The sequence below is a fragment of the Ambystoma mexicanum genome, chromosome 1p (genome assembly GCF_040938575.1).
Source record: "Ambystoma mexicanum isolate Mex_15411 chromosome 1p, UKY_AmexF1_1, whole genome shotgun sequence".
NCBI classification, from domain to species: domain Eukaryota; kingdom Metazoa; phylum Chordata; class Amphibia; order Caudata; family Ambystomatidae; genus Ambystoma; species Ambystoma mexicanum.
In genome coordinates this window covers 1,279,275,147-1,279,296,892 of record NC_090921.1, presented here as the reverse complement: position 1 = coordinate 1,279,296,892, position 21,746 = coordinate 1,279,275,147, and the positions used below count along the sequence as shown (strand labels likewise).

General features: G+C 48.3%; 1 protein-coding gene across 4 annotated transcripts in view; it reads right to left on the bottom strand.

The window, feature by feature from the left end:
• The window catches only part of LOC138452892 (voltage-gated potassium channel KCNC1-like), a 1,227,882-nt gene that overhangs the window by 100,620 nt on the left and 1,105,516 nt on the right, over positions 1-21,746 (bottom strand). For 2 of the 4 annotated variants that reach the window (XR_011260324.1, XM_069605239.1), the window contains exon 5: positions 3,063-3,188. The exons of the other annotated variants lie outside the window; for them this stretch is intronic. Coding sequence is in view for 1 of the 2 variants with exons in the window: in XM_069605239.1 (XP_069461340.1) it covers positions 3,082-3,188 (107 nt within the window). In the remaining variant the exon portion in view is untranslated. The remainder of the gene's footprint in view (positions 1-3,062; positions 3,189-21,746) is intronic. 4 annotated transcript variants of the gene reach the window in all.

The window sequence follows — 21,746 nt, the reverse complement described above, 5'->3', positions numbered from 1 at the left end:
GACTACAGACTGCCTAGTCAAAGCAATATATAATTCTCAACAAACACATACACAAATACTAGCCAAAGCACACTTTTCACTCCGCCGTGCAAATAACAAACATTTGGCGGCAGGGAGCCGTTTACATTGCAGTGCAAACGTAACAGCTCTGCGCCGTCAAATTACGAATGTAATGAACATGAGCGCCAGAGAGTGCACACGCAATAGAGAGGAGACAAGGGACTGGGGGTGGCGTTAGAGTGGGCTTAGCTCTCCCACTTTTCAGGCACAGGATTCTTGCAGTTTCCTCTGTTAAAGTGCTGTCTGTCCCAGTGCCACAGGTAAAGCAGCAGAGTGGAAAACATCTCGTGCAGCTTTTTGAATAGTATCTGCTGCCCTGCATGGCTCTCACCATACATGCACTTAAGAAAAGGGCAAAAGAGGAGTGTATGCCATGAGAGGGGCAGATTTTAGGTTGGACAACTGTCTCATATTTCGTGGTGTTCCATGTACCGTACAGACACTGTACGGGGCAGAGAAAAGTCCTCAATTTTCTTCGGGCACAGCCCTGATGAAAGCCTTTCCAGCTCTCCTTACACTTTCGTGTGAAAGTTGGAGCTCAGGCCACTAAAGTGGCTCTGCCAGGGGCCTGTGAAACATTTGAACACGTTGTTCTGTGTCAACAGAGGATTATATTAGGTGCAATTAGACATTGATGGGAGGGACGGGCCTATTATCAGGGAAGTTTATAAGAAATGCGAATAGTGGATGCTGAGAAATGAGAAGGGTACATAATGTTGCATGCTGTGTAAAATAATGACTATGGTTTTAAAATCCAAGGGAGATGTGTTTAGTCTCACATTACTTTATGTGCTGCTACTGTGACCTTCAATACAGGATGGGGAAAATAAAATTAAAGCCATCCTTTTTTTGCACAAAATGTTTCTATGATTATTAATATAGTGTAAGGCTAGTGTATTATGAAAGTCTAGTTTATTATGTAATGTGTGTTATTTTCAACTCATTGCTATAAACAAAGTATTATTCAAGCACATGAAATACAAACCAAAACCGTAATAAATATTTATATATCAACTAAACATGGGAAGATATGTGGTAAAATTGCCCACATGCCTGTTTCATCACTCAACCAAAGTGTGCGATTGGGGCAAATCATTTAATCTTACTGTGTCTTTTCTGTATTCCATGTAAGGGATTCAGTTCATAGCTTATGTTATTATATTATGCTATTATGTGCGATTATAAAAAGGCGTCTCTCATGGTATATTTGAATGTAGAGTTGCTTCATGTATAACAATAGTGAACATTCATGTATTTCATACCACAAAGTTATTTTTCTCTTGTGCTTACTCATGGCAACTTCTTGTAATTAAGTTTTAAAGATTGGTGATGCCCCTTATCTGTGAAGTCACTTCTGCTTCTGTGAAACAGTGAATGCAGAGTTCGAAATCGAGGGGAGCTGGGAACTATTTAGCTCCTGCTTGTAGCTTAGAAGAGCCTGGTTAGCTTGACACCAAGAGCTACAAGGAGCTACTTTTGTCTCCCAGGCCAATGGATGCTAAACATACACACCCATGTGAATTGTGCTGTGTGCATTTAGAACAAACGCTAAATATACATTATGACACATCAATACGCCATTTAAAGCACAAGGGGTCATGGATCATATATAATGGACAAAATTATATGTGTGCATCTATGTGGAAGTTAGATTTATGGAGCGCTATATACTAGCCCTTTGTTCCCCAATGGTAGCTCCTGGTCACTGGTTAATGCTGGATATCTAGGAGCTGCTTTTAGCTCCTACCTATCCAATCTTAATTTCAATCACTAGAGTACATATTAGGAGGTTTGCATGCCTTTTACCCTACAAAGCATGGACACAACTCTAATTGGCCAGTGTCTTGCATGCATCATTGTCCTCCAGTTTCGTTATTTTTAGTGCTGTGTGTGTGTTAAAATGCCATCTGCCACTAATGTTACCAAAAAGGTTGATGGCGGAGGGGAGAGGGGATGGAGAACATGCATATGAATGACACCATATAGAACTGCATGCACTGCAGCCACTACCATGTCCAAAGTGTCCTGCAAAACAATTTTGTAAAGGTGGCCACCGTAGTGTCTTTGGATTAACATTTTGTCTTCAAATTTACCTCCCCACCATTATTGTTGAAAATCGTCTTTACCAATTGTTTAGCGTACGAAAAATAAATCTGCAACCCGCAGTATAAACGTGTTTCTAAAATTGCAGAGCTGTCCAGTAGCCTCATGTCATGCGCGACACCTCCAGTCAGTCCTGATTTTGCACAATGCCTGCTGGGATTCGTTCTTTAATTTTCCCATTGAAAACATGAGAATACAAGTCCCAGCATGGCATGTACAATATAGAACTAACTGTACATGTCACATGTGAGATAGGGACACTTGGAAACTCTGAAATCGGCTTGATTTGGTATTTAAATAAACGTGACAATGTTTTTGTTTATTTGGGGCCCGAAGGTTGCAGTACTCAGGTGACGTGTCATTGGCGACGAGCCCGTGCTAGCCCCTGTCCCACCTTGAAATCTAGGGTCTTATAAGTTTCTGCATAGACACACTCAGCCTAGCCAAAACGCAAGCAAACACGCACATACACTTGCTAAAATGCAATAGCGTGCACACCGGCATAAATAGATCCATAGCTTCCGTCAAAGGTATACAAAATGCACCGTCCTACGCCATATTGTTTAAAGACAGCCTTTCCCAGAGAAACCAGTTTCAGCATAGCCACATCATACACAATCACAGCCTACTTAAGAAATAATGGGGTACAATAAAACACACTCTGCACACACAACTTTCCGTGACACAATTCCCTTATACACAATCCTGTGGTGCACCTAGAGTTGGACACAGGGTTGACTAAATAGACCTAGTAGAGGGCCTATGACTGATACGAACATGATGTGAACCTCGGATGGTGGTAGGAGGCATGCGCCAGCAGAGTGCAAGGGACATGGAGAGGGCAAGGAGAGGCATAGGTCTATGAAGGGTGAGAAGGGGTCCCCTTCCATGCTACTCACCCCTAAGGCATCATGCATCCTACTGCTTGATCCAAGAGGCTGCATTGGCATTCAGGTCATGCAGGAGGGCTACGTCTTGTTTGTACCAGTCGTCGTTCGGAGGTGACGGCGTGCAGACGTTGGCAGCTGGAGAGCGGAGGCGCAGGCAATGACAATGGAGCATGGATGGAGATGGAAATAAACAAAAAAGAAATGCTTTAATGTAGATGGTTTGTCTTTGGGAAAGATGCACCTCCCTTTCCCAGCATGCACCAGCACCTCTCGCTACCATTTATGGGACTGTCTAACACATTAGGGCCAGAGAGTCAAACAGTTGATGGCAGTGAAGCCAAAGTAAGGGCAAGTTCCCTCCCCATCCCCCCCTCACGCCCGCATCCCTTCACCCATTGTACTGAAGAGCACAATCCAAAGTCAGTACACTCCTCTAAAGTAGGGTTGTGAGGGGCCTGGCCAGCACAAAGAGCCACATCGGAAGATTACATAAAACACAGGAACAAGACACACATGTATGAATTATTATTCGTGAAAATCGTTATTATAATAGGCATTTTTCATGGCATTGGTGACATACAAAGAAAGTATTTAAAAACTGAAGAAATTATTCATGAACGCAATTCAATGTACAGAAACAGGTCATGTATTTAATGGTTATTTTCCTCGTTTATGCTGTTTTGCAGCAAAGCAACTAAAGGTGTTTACTATTATCAAATGTAATGCAACTCACTTTCTCGACTTCAGCGTGATAAGAGACTGTCAATCCAGCTGGATTTCGAACCTGTGGTTAAACTATGCAGCGAGTGCTTAACCCACGGAGCTAGCTAACTGGAATACACAGTACAGGGGTAAACTGAGAACCAAAAGAGGCCCTGGAAATAAGGTTCAAAGTGGCCACATATTACACATTTTCAGCAAGCTCAACCCTTTCCCTATGAGAACATTTGGAAATAAAAGAGGATAACACACAAAAGAGGCCCAGGGTGCAGAGGTCTACTGGGGAATCCCTACCAGTCAATCCACCCGGGTACCAAATTGTGCAATCTATGTTATATCCTAGCTATTGCATCACAGGGTATGCACCCTGTGTTCGTCACGTACTGTAGACAGGGCAGGAATGGGACGGAACACGACGGCCAGCAGCTCCTCAAAGTTTGTTTCTCTTGTCAGAGTGGCCTTGTCTCAAGGCCCAGCAAGATAAATGACAAAGTGTGGTACCTGGCTTCCCTGCTCTCCAACACGCTCCTATGATATGCACTATGATACGTGCTGCTACACAAGCTCCTATATCACATGATCCTACAACACACGTTCCTACATCACACACTTCTACAACACATGCTCCTACATCACACACTCCCACGACACATGCTCTTACAACACAAGCTCCTGTGACAAATGCTCCATTGACACACACTCTTACTAGTTACACCCCTACGGCACACAGTCCTACAACACAAACTCTTCCGACACACACTCCTACAACACCGGTTCCTATGGTGCGCACTCCTACGACACCAGCTCCAACAACACACACACAACACACAATCTTACCATGCAAGCTCTTACAACACACTTCCACCACCTGATGTTAGGCACTTACGACACACACTGAGAATCAATGTACAGCTTCTATACAAAATGTACTGGTACATTACAATATGATCATTACACATGCTGAGAATCAATGCACAGCGTCTATACAAAATGTACATGTACATGTAGAAGAACAAGTTACTTACCAACTGTAATGTTCTTTCGATTGGATGTTCCTCCCACATATTCCTCATCTTAGATATATCCTTACCTTCAGCTTTGCTGCTTCGGAATTTTCTTTTTCTCTCTCCACCAGAGGGCGCTCGACTTGAGGCTGCAGCGTTGATGTCCCTCGGCGGCATCCATCGAGCGCCAACGTCATTCGCTGTATAAATGCCTCGAGCGTGCCTGTTGGCATCAATTCTGTTTTTTCGTATATTGTAGCCAATGGATTGTAGTTAATGGCATGCCTCTTTTGACCCAAGCCTTAAAGGAATTTTGAGTGTAAACCACGTAAACTGTACTGTGGGGTAGGCCTGGAGGGTCGATGAGGAATACGTGGGAGGAACATCCAATCGTAAGAATGTTACAGTTGGTAAGTAACTTGTTCTTCGAATGGATTGTGTCCTCCCACGTATTCATCTTAGATAGTCTCCCAAAACAGTTTTGGATCTGAGGTGGGAGTACAGAAATATTAGTCATGTACAGAATGAAGTACTGATTTAGCAAAAAGACCTCCTTGTGAAGAAGTCTAATCTAGAGCATAATGTTTTATAAAAGTGTGCATGGATGACCATGTGGGTACTGCGCAAATAACTTGGACTGGGACACTCCTTTGAATTGCTGTTGAAGTCGCCATGCCCCTGGTTGAATGAGCCCTCAGCTCACCTGGAGGATCTTTCCCAGCCAAACTATAACATTCAGTTATAGCCAAAATTATCCATCTAGAGAATGTTTGCTTAGTCACTGCCAGTCCCAATTTGCGGCCAGTGTATCCCACAAAAAGTTGGTCACACTGACGTAATCTTGTCAATCTTGAAATATAGAAGCTGAGAGCCCTTCTAGGGTCTAATCTATGTAGTCTTTCTTCTTCCTTACTTGCGTGAGGAGGAGGGTAAAAAGTAGGCAGTGTTATTTTTTGTGACATGTGAAAAGCTGATACAATTTTTGGCAAAAAAGAGGGTTTAACCCTAAGGACAACTTTATCTTTATAAAATATGGTGTGAGGAGGCCCGCTAGAAAGTGCCTGAAACTCACTTACCCTGTGGGCTGATGTAATTGCCACAAGAAGTATTGTTTTTAAAGTAAGGAGCCTTAACGGACAAGAATGTAAAGGTTCAAATGGAATGCATGTTAGGAACTTTAGTACTAAGTTCAAGTCCCAAACAGGTACTTGAAAAGGTATGGGAGGAAACACATTATTTAGGACTTTTAAGAATTGAGTTATCAAAAGGTATCTTGAAGTAAGATTCTTCCTCTGAAGTGCGCTTGAAAATAGATAACGCTGCTAAAGAACCCTTTATGGTGCCAACCTGGAGCCCCAGATTAGCCAAGTATAACAGAAAAGACAAAATTGTGGGAATATTACACTGAAACAGGTCCACATTCTTATCTCTGCACCAGTTACTGAACTTGTTCCAATGACACCTGTACAGAGATTTAGTTGCTGGCCTTCTGGCCGAAAGCAAGATCTCCATGACGTCATCAGGAAGGTCCCAATCCTTGTATCTCAGCCTCTCAAAAAGCCATGCGTGAAGGTTGAGTGTCTTGACCTCTGGATGGAGAACGTGACCTTCCTCTTGCGAGAGAAGATCCTCTCTCTTTGGAAGACATATTGGAGGGCAGATGGACATGTCCAGAAGGTCTGGGTACCACATTCTCCTGGCCCAATCCGGGGCAGTTAAGATCATGGTTTTCCTGAACTTTCTCAATCTCCTGATTACTTGAGGGATTACAGGGACTGGAGGAAACGCATACAGGAGTGGAAATTCCCAGTCCAATACAAACGCGCCCCCTAGGGCTCCTCTCAGAGGAAATTCCCTTGAGCAGTACAGTTTGCACTTCCTGTTGTCACTGGTCACGAACAGATCCACTTGCGGGGTTCCTCAAAGGGTGAAGATCTCTTAAAGGACTTCCTGAGCTAGTTTCCACTCGTGGGGCACTGTGCTCTGCCTGCTCAGAGCGTCCGCCGCTAGATGAACTGCCGACAGAGAGATCCCTGCTTGTATTGCCCAGAACCAGAGCTGCATCGCTTTTCTGCACAATGGTAGTGACCCTACTCATTCTCTTTTGTTGAGGTAGTAGATGGCTACCGTTTTATCCATCATTACAAAGACATTCTTTCCCCATACACAGGGCAGGAAGGCCTTCAGCGCTAGTCTGATTGCCCTCATCTGCAATAGGTTGATGTGTATTTTGGACTCTGATGGAGACCAACAACCGCTGATTGTCAACTCGTTGGTGTGAGCTCCCCACCCTGTGAGTGAGGTGTCCGTCCCTACTGTTATCTCCGGCCATGGTTGCCAAAAAGATTCTCCCCTGAGAATATGGTCCCTGCAAGCCCACCATTGCAGATCCTGTGCTATGATTGGAACTTACAAAAGATCTGACATTTCCCCTGAAAATTGGGACCATTGAGTCCTGGGGGCCCATTGAAGGCATCTCATCCTCAATCTGGCTTCTGGCACCAGAAACATGCAGGATGCCATAAGACCGAGCAACCTGAGAAAATCGAAGGCCGGTAGATACTGGGCATTCTGGAACTTTATTACCATCTGCAGAATGTAGTGAGCTCTTTTTTTGGGAGGCAAGGGTTTGCCCAAACAAGTATCCAGGACTGCTGCGATAAACTGGAGTTTCTGTGATGGTATCATGTTTGACTTTTTTTAATTCAGAGAAAAGCCTAGTTTGTGAAGGAAGTGGCAGGCCTTGGACAGATGTTCCCGGGCTTGTTCTGGAGAAAGTGCCCTGATCATCCAATCGTCCAGGTAGGGATAGACGTGAATCCCCCTCTCCTGAGTCTCGCTGCCACCACCGCCATCAACTTGGTGAAAACTCTCGGGCAGAGGTCAACCCGAAAGGCAGAACTCGAAACTGATAATGAGAACTGCCAATCGCAAACCTCAGGTACTTTATGTGCTTCAGATGGATTGGCACATGAAAGTAAGCATCCTGAACGTCCAATGATACCAACCAGTCTTGGAGTTGGGGAGCCTGAAGGATCTGAGAAAGTGTGACCATCTTGAACTTGTCCTTCCTGAGGAACTTGTTCAAGCTTCTCAAGTCCAAGATGGGTCTCAATCCTCCGTCCTTCTTTGGTATGAGGAAATATGGGGAATACCAACCCTTGTTCCACTCCGCTACTGTCATGCCTGCGCCATGGGCGCATCCATTTACGCTCAATTTGGACTATATGTTTATCATTTATTTACAACAGACTCTTGGATCCGTCTATATTTACTTTGGGAACTTTATTTCCCATTTGCGAGACTTTGCTGCTTAATTATTATTTCCAACAAACTACGCATACCATAATGCACCTGGCTACAAGCATCGATTCCTGGCTGTTCCTATTGGTTATCAAAGGAACTACACCCCCCAGAAGCCCTAGAGACTTGCCCTGCTTCCACCAGCCCAGGAACAGAAAGGGAGGTGGCCGATTGCCTGCAGGTGTGCTTAGCCAGGTGCAACCAATTAGCCTGCCTCTGTGCTGGGCTAGGCAGTATAAAGGCTGCTGCCTGCAGTGGCTCAGCCTCTTGCATCTGAGAGTCCTTCCTCCACCTTTTGCATCTTCCTACGGATCTTGTATGCTGCTTACCTTCACTCCTGCTTGGACCCTGCCTTGTTGCTTGCTCCACCCTGCTGCCTTCAGCCATAGCCTTCCAGGCTCCCTGCCTCACAGCCCTGCTCCTCTGGGCTCTCCACAGTGCAGCTGATCACGCTCTGCTGCCTTCCAGCCTCCGCCCTTGCCCTGCCGGGCTCTCCACATTGCAGCCGATCACGCTCTGCTGCCTTCCAGCCTCCGCCCTTGCCCTGCCGGGCTCTCCACATTGCAGCCGATCACGCTCTGCTGCCTTCCAGCCTCCGCCCTGGCCCTGCCGGGCTCTCCACATTGCAGCCGATCACGCTCTGCTGCCTTCCAGCCTCCGCCATTGCCCTGCCGGGCTCTCCACATTGCAGCCGATCACGCTTTGCTGCCTTCCAGCCTCCGCCCTTGCCCTGCCGGGCTCTCCACATTGCAGCCGATCACGCTCTGCTGCCTTCCAGCCTCCGCCCTTGCCCTGCCGGGCTCTCCACATTGCAGCCGATCACGCTCTGCTGCCTTCCAGCCTCCGCCCTTGCCCTGCCGGGCTCTCCACATTGCAGTCGATCACGCTCTGCTGCCTTCCAGCCTCCGCCCTTGCCCTGTGGGCCCTCTACATTGCAGCTGATCACGCTCTGCTGCTTTCCAGCCTCAGCCCTTGTCCTCTGGGCTCCCTGCCCTGCAGCCTGCCTCACTCTGGCTGCCTTAGCCCTTGCCCTCTGGGGCTCCCTGCTCTGCAGCCTACCTCACTCTGACTACCTACAGCCCTTGTCCTCTGGGCCTTCCTACTTTGCAGCTTATCACGCTCCGCTGCCTACTACCTACCTTTTCCACTGGGTTCTCGGCCTAGCAGCCTCTACAGTCCTCTGCTACCTTCTACGTTCAGCGGCCCTGTCCCTCAGGGTTCACTCCTTACTGCCCGGCACTTACGGGATCCTTGCCATGCAGTCTGCTTTACTCTGCAGCCCTAAGCCTTTTCCTCTGGGCGTTCTACCTTACAGTCCTACTCCTGTGGGCTTACTCATTGCTTTCCTGCTCCTCTGAGCTCTCAACCTTGTTCCTTACTGTCCTCTGCTATCCTATCCTGTTACACGACTTTCCTTTCATTTCCTTCTGCTAGTTTGCTATCACCTCCTTTCCTGGATTTGTCTGTAGTATCTTCTCTTGTACTGTTTGTAGACCCTTTTGTACAGAGCTTGTCTGTTGGTTCCCATCAGTCAACCTCTGCCCCTTCCCTTGTCCTGTTTCTACATTACAGACACCCAGAGCTGCTGTTCCAAGTCATGAGCAAACAGCGTGGGCCTCTGTTATAGCAAACTGTGCAGAAGGCTAGAGTATTTCCAAGGTTCGTGGAATACTCTTTTCCTATATCTGCATACACCCCAAGAGGGTATTCATTCTGTATCTTTTCCCTTGCTACTCTTGCTTACTCTTCGTTCTCTTTCCTTTCCGCTGTGTGTGTTCTTATCTGTCCACTTTATTTGGCACAACCACCCAAACCCTTTCTGGGTGTCCTGTGCCACTCTTAATAGAGTGCCATCCCTGACAGAATGCAAGAGCCAAAAATTTCTTGTTCCATAGGCCGGAAAGGCACACACAGAACAAAGATGCTTTCCTTTCGGGTTAAGAAACCTTTGCATAAACCTAAGGTTTCCCTAAAGACAGCAAGCAAGAACCTTAGTCTAAAGGACAGTCTCGCCTTAGTAAACAAAGATTTACAAGCACGGTACTATACTCACTGGCTAGCTGACCCTTCTTCCATGTACAATTATTATGACATTTGCGACTATGACCCGCAGTCCTTATCTGTTGCAGAGCTACAGCAAGATAATGAATTCTTACAGATCTTGTTAAACCAAACAGTGAAAAACACTCCTGCGTCTTCTGACAAGCCTTCTAGCACCGCAACAGACAAGGATATAGCACTCATTGTGGGAGACTCTAAACCAGAATACGCTGTTGCCAGAGTGATATGCGCAAGATCAGCTTGGCAAGCTCCCCAGAATGCTGGAAACCCTTATTTGACAGGACAAGGCAGTCATTATCCTGAGGTTTGTGCATCTGGTCGTGGGTACAAAAGACCTATACTAACCATCGGTTCTCTTAATGCTTCCACAGTATCTACTAACCACAATAACCCTAAGGTCAGTCTTCCCATTTCTACAACCGAATTTTCTGCCACACCAGCTTCTGAAGCTTTAGATCAAACTAATGATACTTACCTGCTACACGAACAACTCCTACGCCTTAAAAGAAAGACCGAAGACCTCTATGATGACTTTGTTTATTTGCATTATAAGAATCTTATGAAGGGACACAAGTCACCAGACCATCTGACACTATGTCCAACACCTGACATCTTATCTTTAGAGATCGACATGATAAGGCCTGGAATCGCCATACAGAAAAGTATACAGACTTAAACCAAGCAGATGGAAGACCTAAATATAGCATATGTATCCCTTCTAAAGACTGACACAGCTCTTTCACCTTCCAGCCACAGAAACTCAGGTTGTTGTACTGACAGAAAAGAATTAACTCCTCCGGTGGGTCAAATCACACACACAGCCATTACACCGCAAAACAAGGGTGGTCTTCTGATTGGAAATCCCTCTGAGTCAAAGGATGGTTCCGCCCTCACCCTTGCCTATTGTCCAGTACTCACACTGACAACCTCTTCTGAAATGACAACGGCAGCTGAAGAGACTGGCGCAGTTCACACCGAGCATGCTGAGTTGGCAAGCAGGGCTTGCCAAAGTGTGGCTGTGCTATCAGACAACACTCTTGAGCAATCAACATCTTCAGTTTCTTCGATACCCCCTGAATCGCCAGTGGTTGTGGTACCCGATCTACCAATAGTTGCAACACCTGAACTATCTGTAGCTGCTACAGCACCCGAACTTCCAACTGCAATTCATGATCTTCCTGCTGCTGTGTTTCCTAAACTCCCTGCCACATTTGAGACTCCTCAAGTCTCTGCTGCAAATCTTGAGGTTGCTATAGCTACTGTGATTCCTGAAGCTACTGCTAATTCTGATGCTCCCGATGCCCAGATTTCTACTTCCTTTGCAGCTGTGCTCGCTGCAGCAGAATCCTCTGCTACACAACCTGATCCCTCAGCACCTTCTCTTCCTGATCCTACATCCGCCATGCTAACTGTTGTAAGGTCAGCGAAGGGGTTTCCTGTTAAGACTACTGCTCCAGTTGTTCCTGCTGCTGTATCTATAGCACTAAGACTGCCAGACTCTACTCTACCAGTCTCAGGTGCGTTCCAGCCCGCTGGCTTTCTCATGACACCCACACACCCAGTTGCTACCGCCTTGATACTCTCTACAGCCATTCAAGATCTCACTGCTGCTGTTACCTCTGAACTGTCTACTAATCATGGGAAAACCGCCGCTGTGACTCCTGAACTCTCTGCGGCTAACCCTAACGTTGTCATTGCTGCTCCGGATGTCTTGGAAAGCCTTCCTAAAGTTACCAACTCTGCTGTACCTATGGCTCCACTTTCCAGCACCATATTGGTGCCCGTCAAAGCAAAATCTATCATGGAGTCTGCAGCAGTTTTTCGCAGTCCCTCTCTTCATGCACACACAGTTGGGGTCTGTGGTCCAAAGACTTCGTCTATTCTGATTTCTACATCAAAAGTTCAGAACTTTGGTACTATCTCCGTCATTCAAGACTCTCACCTTGCAACCCGTTTCTGGTGCTTCATGATGTGTCTTTTTGGAGTAAGACTCTTGTACGGTGTGACAGACATTCTTCCTATAGGTCGGTCTTCAGGGAGCCTGGAGAGGGGCCTGGAGAGGGGCCTGGAGAGGGGCATACTGTCATGCCTGCGCCATGGGCGCATCCATTTACGCTCAATTTGGACTATATGTTTATCATTTATTTACAACAGACTCTTGGATCCATCTATATTTACTTTGGGAACTTTATTTCCCATCTGCGAGACTTTGCTGCTTAATTATTATTTCCAACAAACTACGCATACCATAATGCACCTGGCTACAAGCATCGATTCCTGGCTGTTCCTATTGGTTATCAAAGGAACTACACCCCCCAGAAGCCCTAGAGACTTGCCCTGCTTCCACCAGCCCAGGAACAGAAAGGGAGGTGGCCGATTGCCTGCAGGTGTGCTTAGCCAGGTGCAACCAATTAGCCTGCCTCTGTGCTGGGCTAGGCAGTATAAAGGCTGCTGCCTGCAGTGGCTCAGCCTCTTGCATCTGAGAGTCCTTCCTCCACCTTTTGCATCTTCCTACGGCTCTTGTATGCTGCTTACTTTCACTCCTGCTTGGACCCTGCCTTGTTGCTTGCTCCACCCTGCTGCCTTCAGCCATAGCCTTCCAGGCTCCCTGCCTCACAGCCCTGTTCCTCTGGGCTCTCCACACTGCAGCTGATCACGCTCTGCTGCCTTCCAGCCTCCGTCCTTGCCCTGCCGGGCTCTCCACATTGCAGCCGATCACGCTCTGCTGCCTTCCAGCCTCTGCCCTTGCCCTGCCGGGCTCTCCACATTGCAGCCAATCACGCTCTGCTGCCTTCCAGCCTCCGCCCTGGCCCTGCCGGGCTCTCCACATTGCAGCCGATCACGCTCTGCTGCCTTCCAGCCTCCGCCCTTGCCCTGCCGGGCTCTCCACATTGCAGCCGATCACGCTCTGCTGCCTTCCAGCCTCCGCCCTTGCCCTGCCGGGCTCTCCACATTGCAGCCGATCACGCTCTGCTGCCTTCCAGCCTCCGCCCTTGCCCTGCCGGGCTCTCCACATTGCAGCTGATCACGCTCTGCTGCCTTCCAGCCTCCGCCCTTGCCCTGCCGGGCTCTCCACATTGCAGCCAATCACGCTCTGCTGCCTTCCAGCCTCCGCCCTTGCCCTGTGGGCCCTCTACATTGCAGCTGATCACGCTCTGCTGCTTTCCAGCCTCAGCCCTTGTCCTCTGGGCTCCCTGCCCTGCAGCCTGCCTCACTCTGGCTGCCTTAGCCCTTGCCCTCTGGGGCTCCCTGCTCTGCAGCCTACCTCACTCTGACTACCTACAGCCCTTGTCCTCTGGGCCTTCCTACTTTGCAGCTTATCACGCTCCGCTGCCTACTACCTACCTTTTCCGCTGGGTTTTCGGCGTAGCAGCCTCTACAGTCCTCTGCTACCTTCTACGTTCAGCGGCCCTGTCCCTCAGGGTTCACTCCTTACTGCCCGGCACTTACGGGATCCTTGCCGTGCAGTCTGCTTTACTCTGCAGCCCTAAGCCCTTTTCCTCTGGGCGTTCTACCTTACAGTCCTACTCCTGTGGGCTTACTCATTGCTTTCCTGCTCCTCTGAGCTCTCAACCTTGTTCCTTACTGTCCTCTGCTATCCTATCCTGTTACACGACTTTCCTTTCATTTCCTTCTGCTAGTTTGCTATCACCTCCTTTCCTGGATTTGTCTGTAGTATCTTCTCTTGTACTGTTTGTAGACCCTTTTGTACAGAGCTTGTCTGTTGGTTCCCATCGGTCAACCTCTGCCCCTTCCCTTGTCCTGTTTCTACATTACAGACACCCAGAGCTGCTGTTCCAAGTCATGAGCAAACAGTGTGGGACTCTGTTATAGCAAACTGTGCAGAAGGCTAGAGTATTTCCAAGGTTCGTGGAATACTCTTTTCCTATATCTGCATACACCCCAAGAGGGTATTCATTCTGTATCTTTTCCCTTGCTACTCTTGCTTACTCTTCGTTCTCTTTACTTTCCGCTGTGTGTGTTCTTATCTGTCCACTTTATTTGGCACAACCACCCAAACCCTTTCTGGGTGCCCTGTGCCACTCTTAATAGAGTGCCATCCCTGACAGCTACAGGTACATGGTCTATTGCACCTTTCTGTAGCAGGGTTAAGACTTCCTGCAACAGGAGCGGATCTGGATGTTTGACAGAGTTGTATCCCCGCGGGTGATTCTGAGGTTTCTTTTGAAAAGGAAGGCAGTAACCATGGGATACTGTTTCCAGTGCCCAAGCATCTGAAGTAATGCCCTGCCATTCTTCCAGATGCTGTGAGATCCTGCCTCCCACCAGGGTCTGCAGCAGCGGCTGAAGGGATAGTTGCTGTTGCTGGGGCAGATCTAGTACATTTTCCTCGCCCCCAAGAAAATGTCCTTTGTCCTCTTTGACTGGCCTGTCCCCTTCCTTTTCCAAATGAGGAATACAATTGAAAGGGACGACCCCTCCAGGAAGATGAGCCTGTGCAGGGGTGTGGTTGAGGTTCTCTTATAGCGGCACTGAGTCATTTTGCCGCTGCTTTGGAGGTCTGCAGCTTCTCCAAACTTTCATCCGCCTTGCTGCCAAACAACCTCGAGCCGCCAAATGGCATATTGAGAAGCCTGGATTGCACATCTGGTGCAAAACCTGACTTCCTTAGCCACGTAAATCTGCGTAGCACCGTACTAGACGCCATGGACCTACTGATACTGTCAGCTGTGTCCAAACCTGATTGAAGGCATTCCCCGAAGCCTCCTTTGCATCCCTTACTATGGACAGGAAACCTTCACGTTCCTCACCTTCAGGGATGTGTTCAGCTGCCGCTGACATACAGTCCCACAGGGTATATGTAAATCTTGCTAGGGTGCAAGTTACATTTGTGGATTTTAAAGCCATGCTCCCTGACGAGAAAATCTTTCGGGACCATGCATCAATCTTTTTATCATCCCTATCTGGGGGAATTGTAGGGTATTGTAACGCTCACCTGGTATCCGCGGGGACGTCACTCAGCCTGTTCTGACCTCTTACGACCTCAAACCCTTCCTTGGAGGCTATTCGATAGGAGACTGGGCCTGAAACACAGGATTGGTAGAGTTTAACTCCCTATTGTCTCTGTGTGCTTGAACCCCTTCTTCCCTGGGATCCAACCCTTCCCTTTGATCCACAGGTCACCTTGTTTTCTTGGATAATGAGCTATCTGTCCTGCTTTCAGCACAGGGGCACGTTGATTGATGCAGGCTCGTTGCTGCCTAGTTACTTCACTGGCAAGAGTTCGACAGGTAAGTATAATGAATCTTTTGAGTAGTTCTCTAACTTTGTTCCTTTCCTTCCTTAGATGATGGCTGGCGTCCGGGGATGGCGGCGTGCTGCTGAGATGAGTAGCGCTGAAGGTGAGTGAGAGCGCGATGTGTGATGCACCCATTTCGTATTTGCATTGAACTGAGTTATTTTTCTGTGTCTTTTAGGTGCCCCAACGTTTTCAGCGTGGATGCCGGTTATGAAGAACAAATGCGGTGGGTAAGCGCGGTATGTAGCACCTCTAGATGTTTCCACGCTAACCTGGAGTGTCTTTTCCCTCTTGCAGATGGATGAGAAGTTCTGGAGACAGAGTTCCCCCAGAGCGGCTGGGATTCAGGTAAGCGTTCGAAGCTCGTACAGTATTTAAAAATAAGCGAAGATTTGCAGAATGCTTATTAATGCCTTTTTTTCTGTTCTTTTCCCTTTTCCTTAGGAAGCGGCGTGCCGGGATGGGAATGACACCGCCGAAGATGCCCGCAGAACAGAAGGAGCGATGAATGATGGGTAGAAGCGCCGCAAGGTAAGGCTGTTCCTAACGGTGTTCTTGTTCTTGAAGGAGCTGAGCGCGGAAGATGCAGGCCTACTGGACACTGATCCGAACACAGTGAGTGTCACGCTGCAGGTGCAGAAAACGCAAAGCATGTTTCTCAGCCTGGGTGTGGCTTAAATAGTCTTTGGGTATCCCAGGTGTCTCTGGGCTGAACCACACCGAAAAGGCTAGAACGAACATGCAGTTCTGGGAACCGAAATATGTGGGGGCATCCATCTTGTCCCCATCAATGCACTACAAGTCCAATCCCCAATGTTATCCTATGGGAGTGAGTGAGTCTGGGGCCACAAGCGCCAAGTCTGACTCCAAGTGGGTCTTTGGAGGGATGCAGAGGCCCTTGAGGGCCATGTAGGTGATCGTGGCCTGGCTCCAGCCTGACATCTTGGAGGGCTGGAGACATGAGGGGCAGGAATCGTGACAGCACTCCCCCCCAAGGCCCCTCTCAAGGTGGCTGTTCTGTCTGGTCCTAGTTTGGTTGGATGGTTTTGATGAAATCGTCTAAACAAGCGAGGTGCATGGATGTACTCACAAGGCTCCCATGTCCTGTCTTGTGGACCATACCCTTTCTAGTCTACAAAGTAGTATAATTTGGATCTGACATACTTTGAATCTAGGATGTCCTTGACTTCGAATTCTGGCTCCCCGGTGACTACTACTGGCTGTGGTGGCGTTGCTACCCGGGTCAGGTTTAAGGACAGACACGTGGAACACAGGATGAATCTGCATGTTTGACGGCAAAGCTAGTCTGACCGCCACAGGATTTATCACGGAGGTGACGGTGAATGGACCCAGGTATCTTGGATGGAAAGTTTGGGTTCCTTTAATGGACACGTGTTTAGACGCCAGCCAGACTTTGTCTCCCACTTGGTAGTTGGGGGCCTTTGCTCGGTGTTGATCAGAAAACCTCTTTTGGCGATTCTTAGCTCGAAGTAGGTGTTCAGCTGCCCTTTTAAAGGCTTGAGAAATGGTTGTGTGCAAGGTTTTGACTGCTGGCATTTCCAGGGTTGTAGGAACGTCCAACTCAGAAGTACGTGGGTGCCTGCCATACATGGCATAAAAGGGTGTCTGCCCAGTGCTGGTGTGTAGGGAATTATTATAAGCATATTCAGCTATCCATAATAGGTCGAACCAGCTTCCTTCAGCTTGGCGTAACATGCAATGCAGATACTGCTCGAGCGTCTGATTTGTCCTCTCAGTTTGACCATCCGTTTGCGGATGGTGACTGGTAGGTAGCCGGATGTCGATCTGGGCCATAGAGCAGCATTTTCTCTAGAAGTTAGATACAAATTGAGTACCTCGGTCTGAGACCAAAACTGAAGGAAACCCATGGAGCCGTACGATGCCTTCAAGAAATACCTTTGCCAGAGTGGAAGCATTTGGGAGCCCCTTAAGAGGAATGAAATGTGCCATTTTTGAAAATAGGTCCACGAACACAAGAATAGTTTTAAACCCTTGACTGGGTGGTAAGTCAGTAATAAAATCGAGGGACGTGTGCCAGGGTGCTGGTGGGATTTCCAATGTTTGTAATAGCCCAGCCGTTTTCTGCTTGGATGACTTGTTTTGAGCACACACTCCACAAGATAGGATGAATTGGATAATGTCTTTACGCCACGTGGGACACCAATAATTTCGTTTTACCTTGGCTAGGGTTTTAGCGATTCCGGGGTGGCCCTCGATCAAGGAATCATTATAACCGGACATGACTTGTTCTCGTAGTTCTTGGTTTGGTAAGAATAAACGATTCCTGAAGTAGGGCAACTGATCTTTTATCATGTAATGTTCTCCTTGTGCACTCCACGCTTGTAATTGCTCCGGACTCATCAGGTTTTGGATTTCTTCATGTAATTCTTTCTGAGTTATGGTTGCTGTAATTCCTAGGAGCTTGTCACTCGGGATGATTGCTATTGGGTCAGGGGTCTGATACACGTGCTCTTCCACCCCCATACGAGAAAGGGCATCCGCCTTCCCGTTTTTCACCCCTGGTCGAAATGTAATCACGTAGTCATATTCAGCAAAAAAAAAGAGCCCAACGTAGTTGTCGTGAGGATTGGGCCTTTGCCGTTTTTAGGTACTGGAGGTTTCCGGTGGTCAGTTATTACAGTGATTGTGTGTCTGGCGCCCAAGAGGTAGTGCCGCCATAGGCTGACTTAATGGCCAGGAGTTCTTTGTCTGTGATAGCGTAATTGAGTTCAGGGGGTGTGAATTTACGCGACCAGAAGGCAACAGCGTGTAACTGCCCCGTTTCGGGGTCCTTTTGTGAGAGGACGGCCCCCATAGCCATGCTTGAGGCGTCCGTTTCCACCAGGTATGGGAGATCAGGGCAAAGGTGGCGTAAGATTGGGGCAGATGTGAATCTTGCTTTGGGTTCCTGGAAAGCCTCCTCGGCTTCTGTTGTCCACTGGAACGTTTTGTTGCTTTTCCTTAGTAATGACGTGATGGGATGCACGATTTGGGAAAATCCTGGGATGAACCGGCGGTAGAAGTTTGCAAAACCCAGCATACTTTGAACCCCCTTGAATGAATTTGGGGATGGCCAGTTCAGGACAGCATCTACCTTGTGTACATCCATTCAGATTCCATTTGGGCTGAGAATAAAGCCCAGGAATTCCACCTCGGGGACATGGAATGAGCACTTTTCGAGCTTGGTGAGAGCTGGTGTTGACAGAGTTTCTCCAATACGGATCGGATGTGTTTAACATGGTCCTGCTTTGATACGGAATATACTAGGATATCGTCGATGTACAATAGAGCACAGACATCAATCAATTCCCGTAGGACATCGTTCATGAAGTATTGAAATGCAGCAGGCGCGTTGCAAAGGCCAAAGGGCATTAATTGATATTCGTACAAGCCGTACTTGGTGTGAAAAGCGGTTTTCCATTCGTCCCCCTGTTTTACACGAACAAGGTGATATGCCCCCTTCAGGTCTAGTTTTGTGTAGATTTGGGCATCTTTGACTTGATCAAGCAATTCAGGGATCAGTGGCAGGGGGTAGCGATTTTTTACGGTAATCTGGTTCAGTGCGCGATAGTCGATGCACGTTCTCAAGTCCCCCTCCTTTTTCGATACGAAGAATAGAGGACTGGCTGCTGGAGACTTCGAGGGACGGATGAACCCGTTGGCCAGGTATTGGTCAAGTTAGGCCTACAGGTGCTGGTTTTCTGGTTCCGTGAGTGCGTAAATTCACCCACAAGGGATTTGTGCGCCGGCTATCAGGTCGATTTGGCAATCATATGGTCTATGCGGTGGCAGGGTATTAGCCTGTTCTTTCTGAAAGACATCTTGAAAGTCCTGGTATTCACTTGGTAGGGTGCCGATTGCCACAGTCGCAAGCGTGGAGGTTCTGGTGTCTATTGGTTGTTTCTCTTGGCGAGAACATGTGTGGGCGCAAGTCTCGGGAATGGCCAATTCTTTTGCTCGCCAATCGATTCGAGGATTGTGAGCTACCAACCATGGCATTCCCAAAATCAACCGGAACTGTGGTGCCTTAATGAGGTCGAACACGATAGATTCTTGGTGTCCATCCTGGCACAGAAGGGTTAAAGCTGCAGTGCATTGGGATACTGGACCAGAAGCTATTTCCGTGCCGTCGACAGTGGCAACAGTGTCGGTGGTTGATTTAGGGCATAACGGAAGCTCCATCTTTGCCGCAAGACCCTGGTTGATGTAATTCCCAACGGCTCCACTGTCTATGTACGCTCTTACTGCGTGCATCCGAGATGGTTGTTGGTGATTGATCAAGACCACAGATAGTGCAAAATGGGAGGTCTGTAGTTCACTTTCTTCGCTCGATAAGTGGACCCCTACACTTGCCGGGCTGGGGAGTTTTCCGATTCCTTGATGGTATCTTCCTTGTCCGTGGCCCCTACCGTCCTCCTCGGTGGCTTCACAGGGCACTCTTTAAGGAAATGCCCTGACCTTCCACAGTACAGTCATAACTGCTGCTGTCTCCTTTTATCCCTTTCCGTTTTAGTCAAGGGGGATCTGACCCCCCCGATTTGCATTGGTTCTCCTGAACCTTCCGTTGTTCGGGCAGAATAGTCCTTTGAACGCACATACATAGGGCGAGGGTCCGGTCTGGTTCGATCTGCTCTTCGGTCCTGCAACCTATGATCCAGTTGAACAACAAGGTTAATGAATTCTGAGCAGTCTTTTGGGGGGTTCACTACTTGTGCGAGAACATCCTTGAGCTCTCCCCGCAACCCCTGATGAAATAACGTGGTTCTCTTCTCCACTGGCCATTCTGCTTCAACTACGAGTCTATTGAACGTGGCTATGTATGTTAATAGGTCTTGATTCCCTTGGTGTAGGGACAGAAGTTCGTTGTCTAATGCCTGACCCTGAGTACGACGGGCGAACAGCTTTTCCATCTCCTGCTGAAAGCCCTTGAAGTCATGCAGCAAAGGATCGTCTTGGGCCACTAAGGGTACAGACCAGTCAGCGGCGCTACCACTCACGTAGGATAGCACAAAAGCGACCCGTGATTGGTCATTCGGAAAGGCCCCTGGTCTACAAAGGAAGTGCAGGTGGCATTGGTTCATGAACGTTGCAAACCTCTTGGGATCCCCCGTAAATCGTTCGGGTGGGGCCAAGGGAACTGCCCCAGGAAGGGCTATCTGAACAGGATTGGCTGATGGCGCTGGCATCGAGGGCACGCTTCCCGGCAATGGTGCATGCCCTGCTTGTGACTGGAGAAGTTGCCTGCTTAAATCATCAGTGCGTTCTTTGGCTACTATCAGCTCTCTCCTCAGGGTGTTGGTCTCCTGCCTGGCTGCATGTACATCGGAACGTAGCTGCCCCAACATGTGGGCTAACTGGTCGGTTTCTGACGTTTCCATGATGCCCAGGTGGATTTTGATGTGAGGCTTTGCCTTCTGTAACGGTCACCTGGTATCCACGGGGACGTCACTCAGCCTGTTCTGACCTCTTACGACCTCAAACCCTTCCCTGGAGGCTATTCGATTGGAGACTGGGCCTGAAACACAGGATTGGTAGAGTTTAACTCCCTATTGTCTCTGTGTGCTTGAACCACTTCTTTCCCGGGGTCCAACCCTTCCCTTTGATCCACAGCTCACCTTGTTTTCTTGGATAGTGTGCTCTCCGTCCTGCTTTCAGCGCAGGGGCGCGTTGATTGATGCAGGCTCGTTGCTGCCTAGTTACTTCACTGGCAAGAGTCCAACAGGTAAGTATAATGAGTCTTTTGAACAGTTCTTAACTTTGTTAATTTCCTTCCTAAGTGAGAGCGCGATGCACAATGCACCCCTTTCGTATTTGTATTGAACTGAGTTATTTTTCTGTGTCTTTTAGGTGCCGCAACGTTTTCAGCGTGGATGCCGGTTATGAAGAACAAATGCGGTGGGTAAGCGCGGTATGCAGCGCCTCTAGATGTTTCCACGATAACCTTGAGTGTCTTTTCCCTCTTGCAGATGGATGAGAAGTTCCGGAGACAGAGTTCCCCCAGAGCGGCTGGGATTCAGGTAAGCGTTTGAAGCTCGTACAGTATTTAAAAATAAGCGAAGATTTGCAGAATGCTTACTAATGCCTTTTTTTCTGTTCTTTTGCCTTTTCCTTAGGAAGCGGCGTGCCAGGATGGGAATGACGCTGCCGAAGATGCCCGCAGAACAGAAGGAGCAAAGAATGGTGGGCAGACGCGCCGCAAGGTAAGGCTGTTCCTAACGGTGTTCTTCTTGCAGGTGCTGAGCGCAGAAGAAAGATGCAGGCCTACTGGAGACCGATCTGAACACGGTGAGTGTCGCTCTGCAGGTGCAGAAAACGCTAAGCATG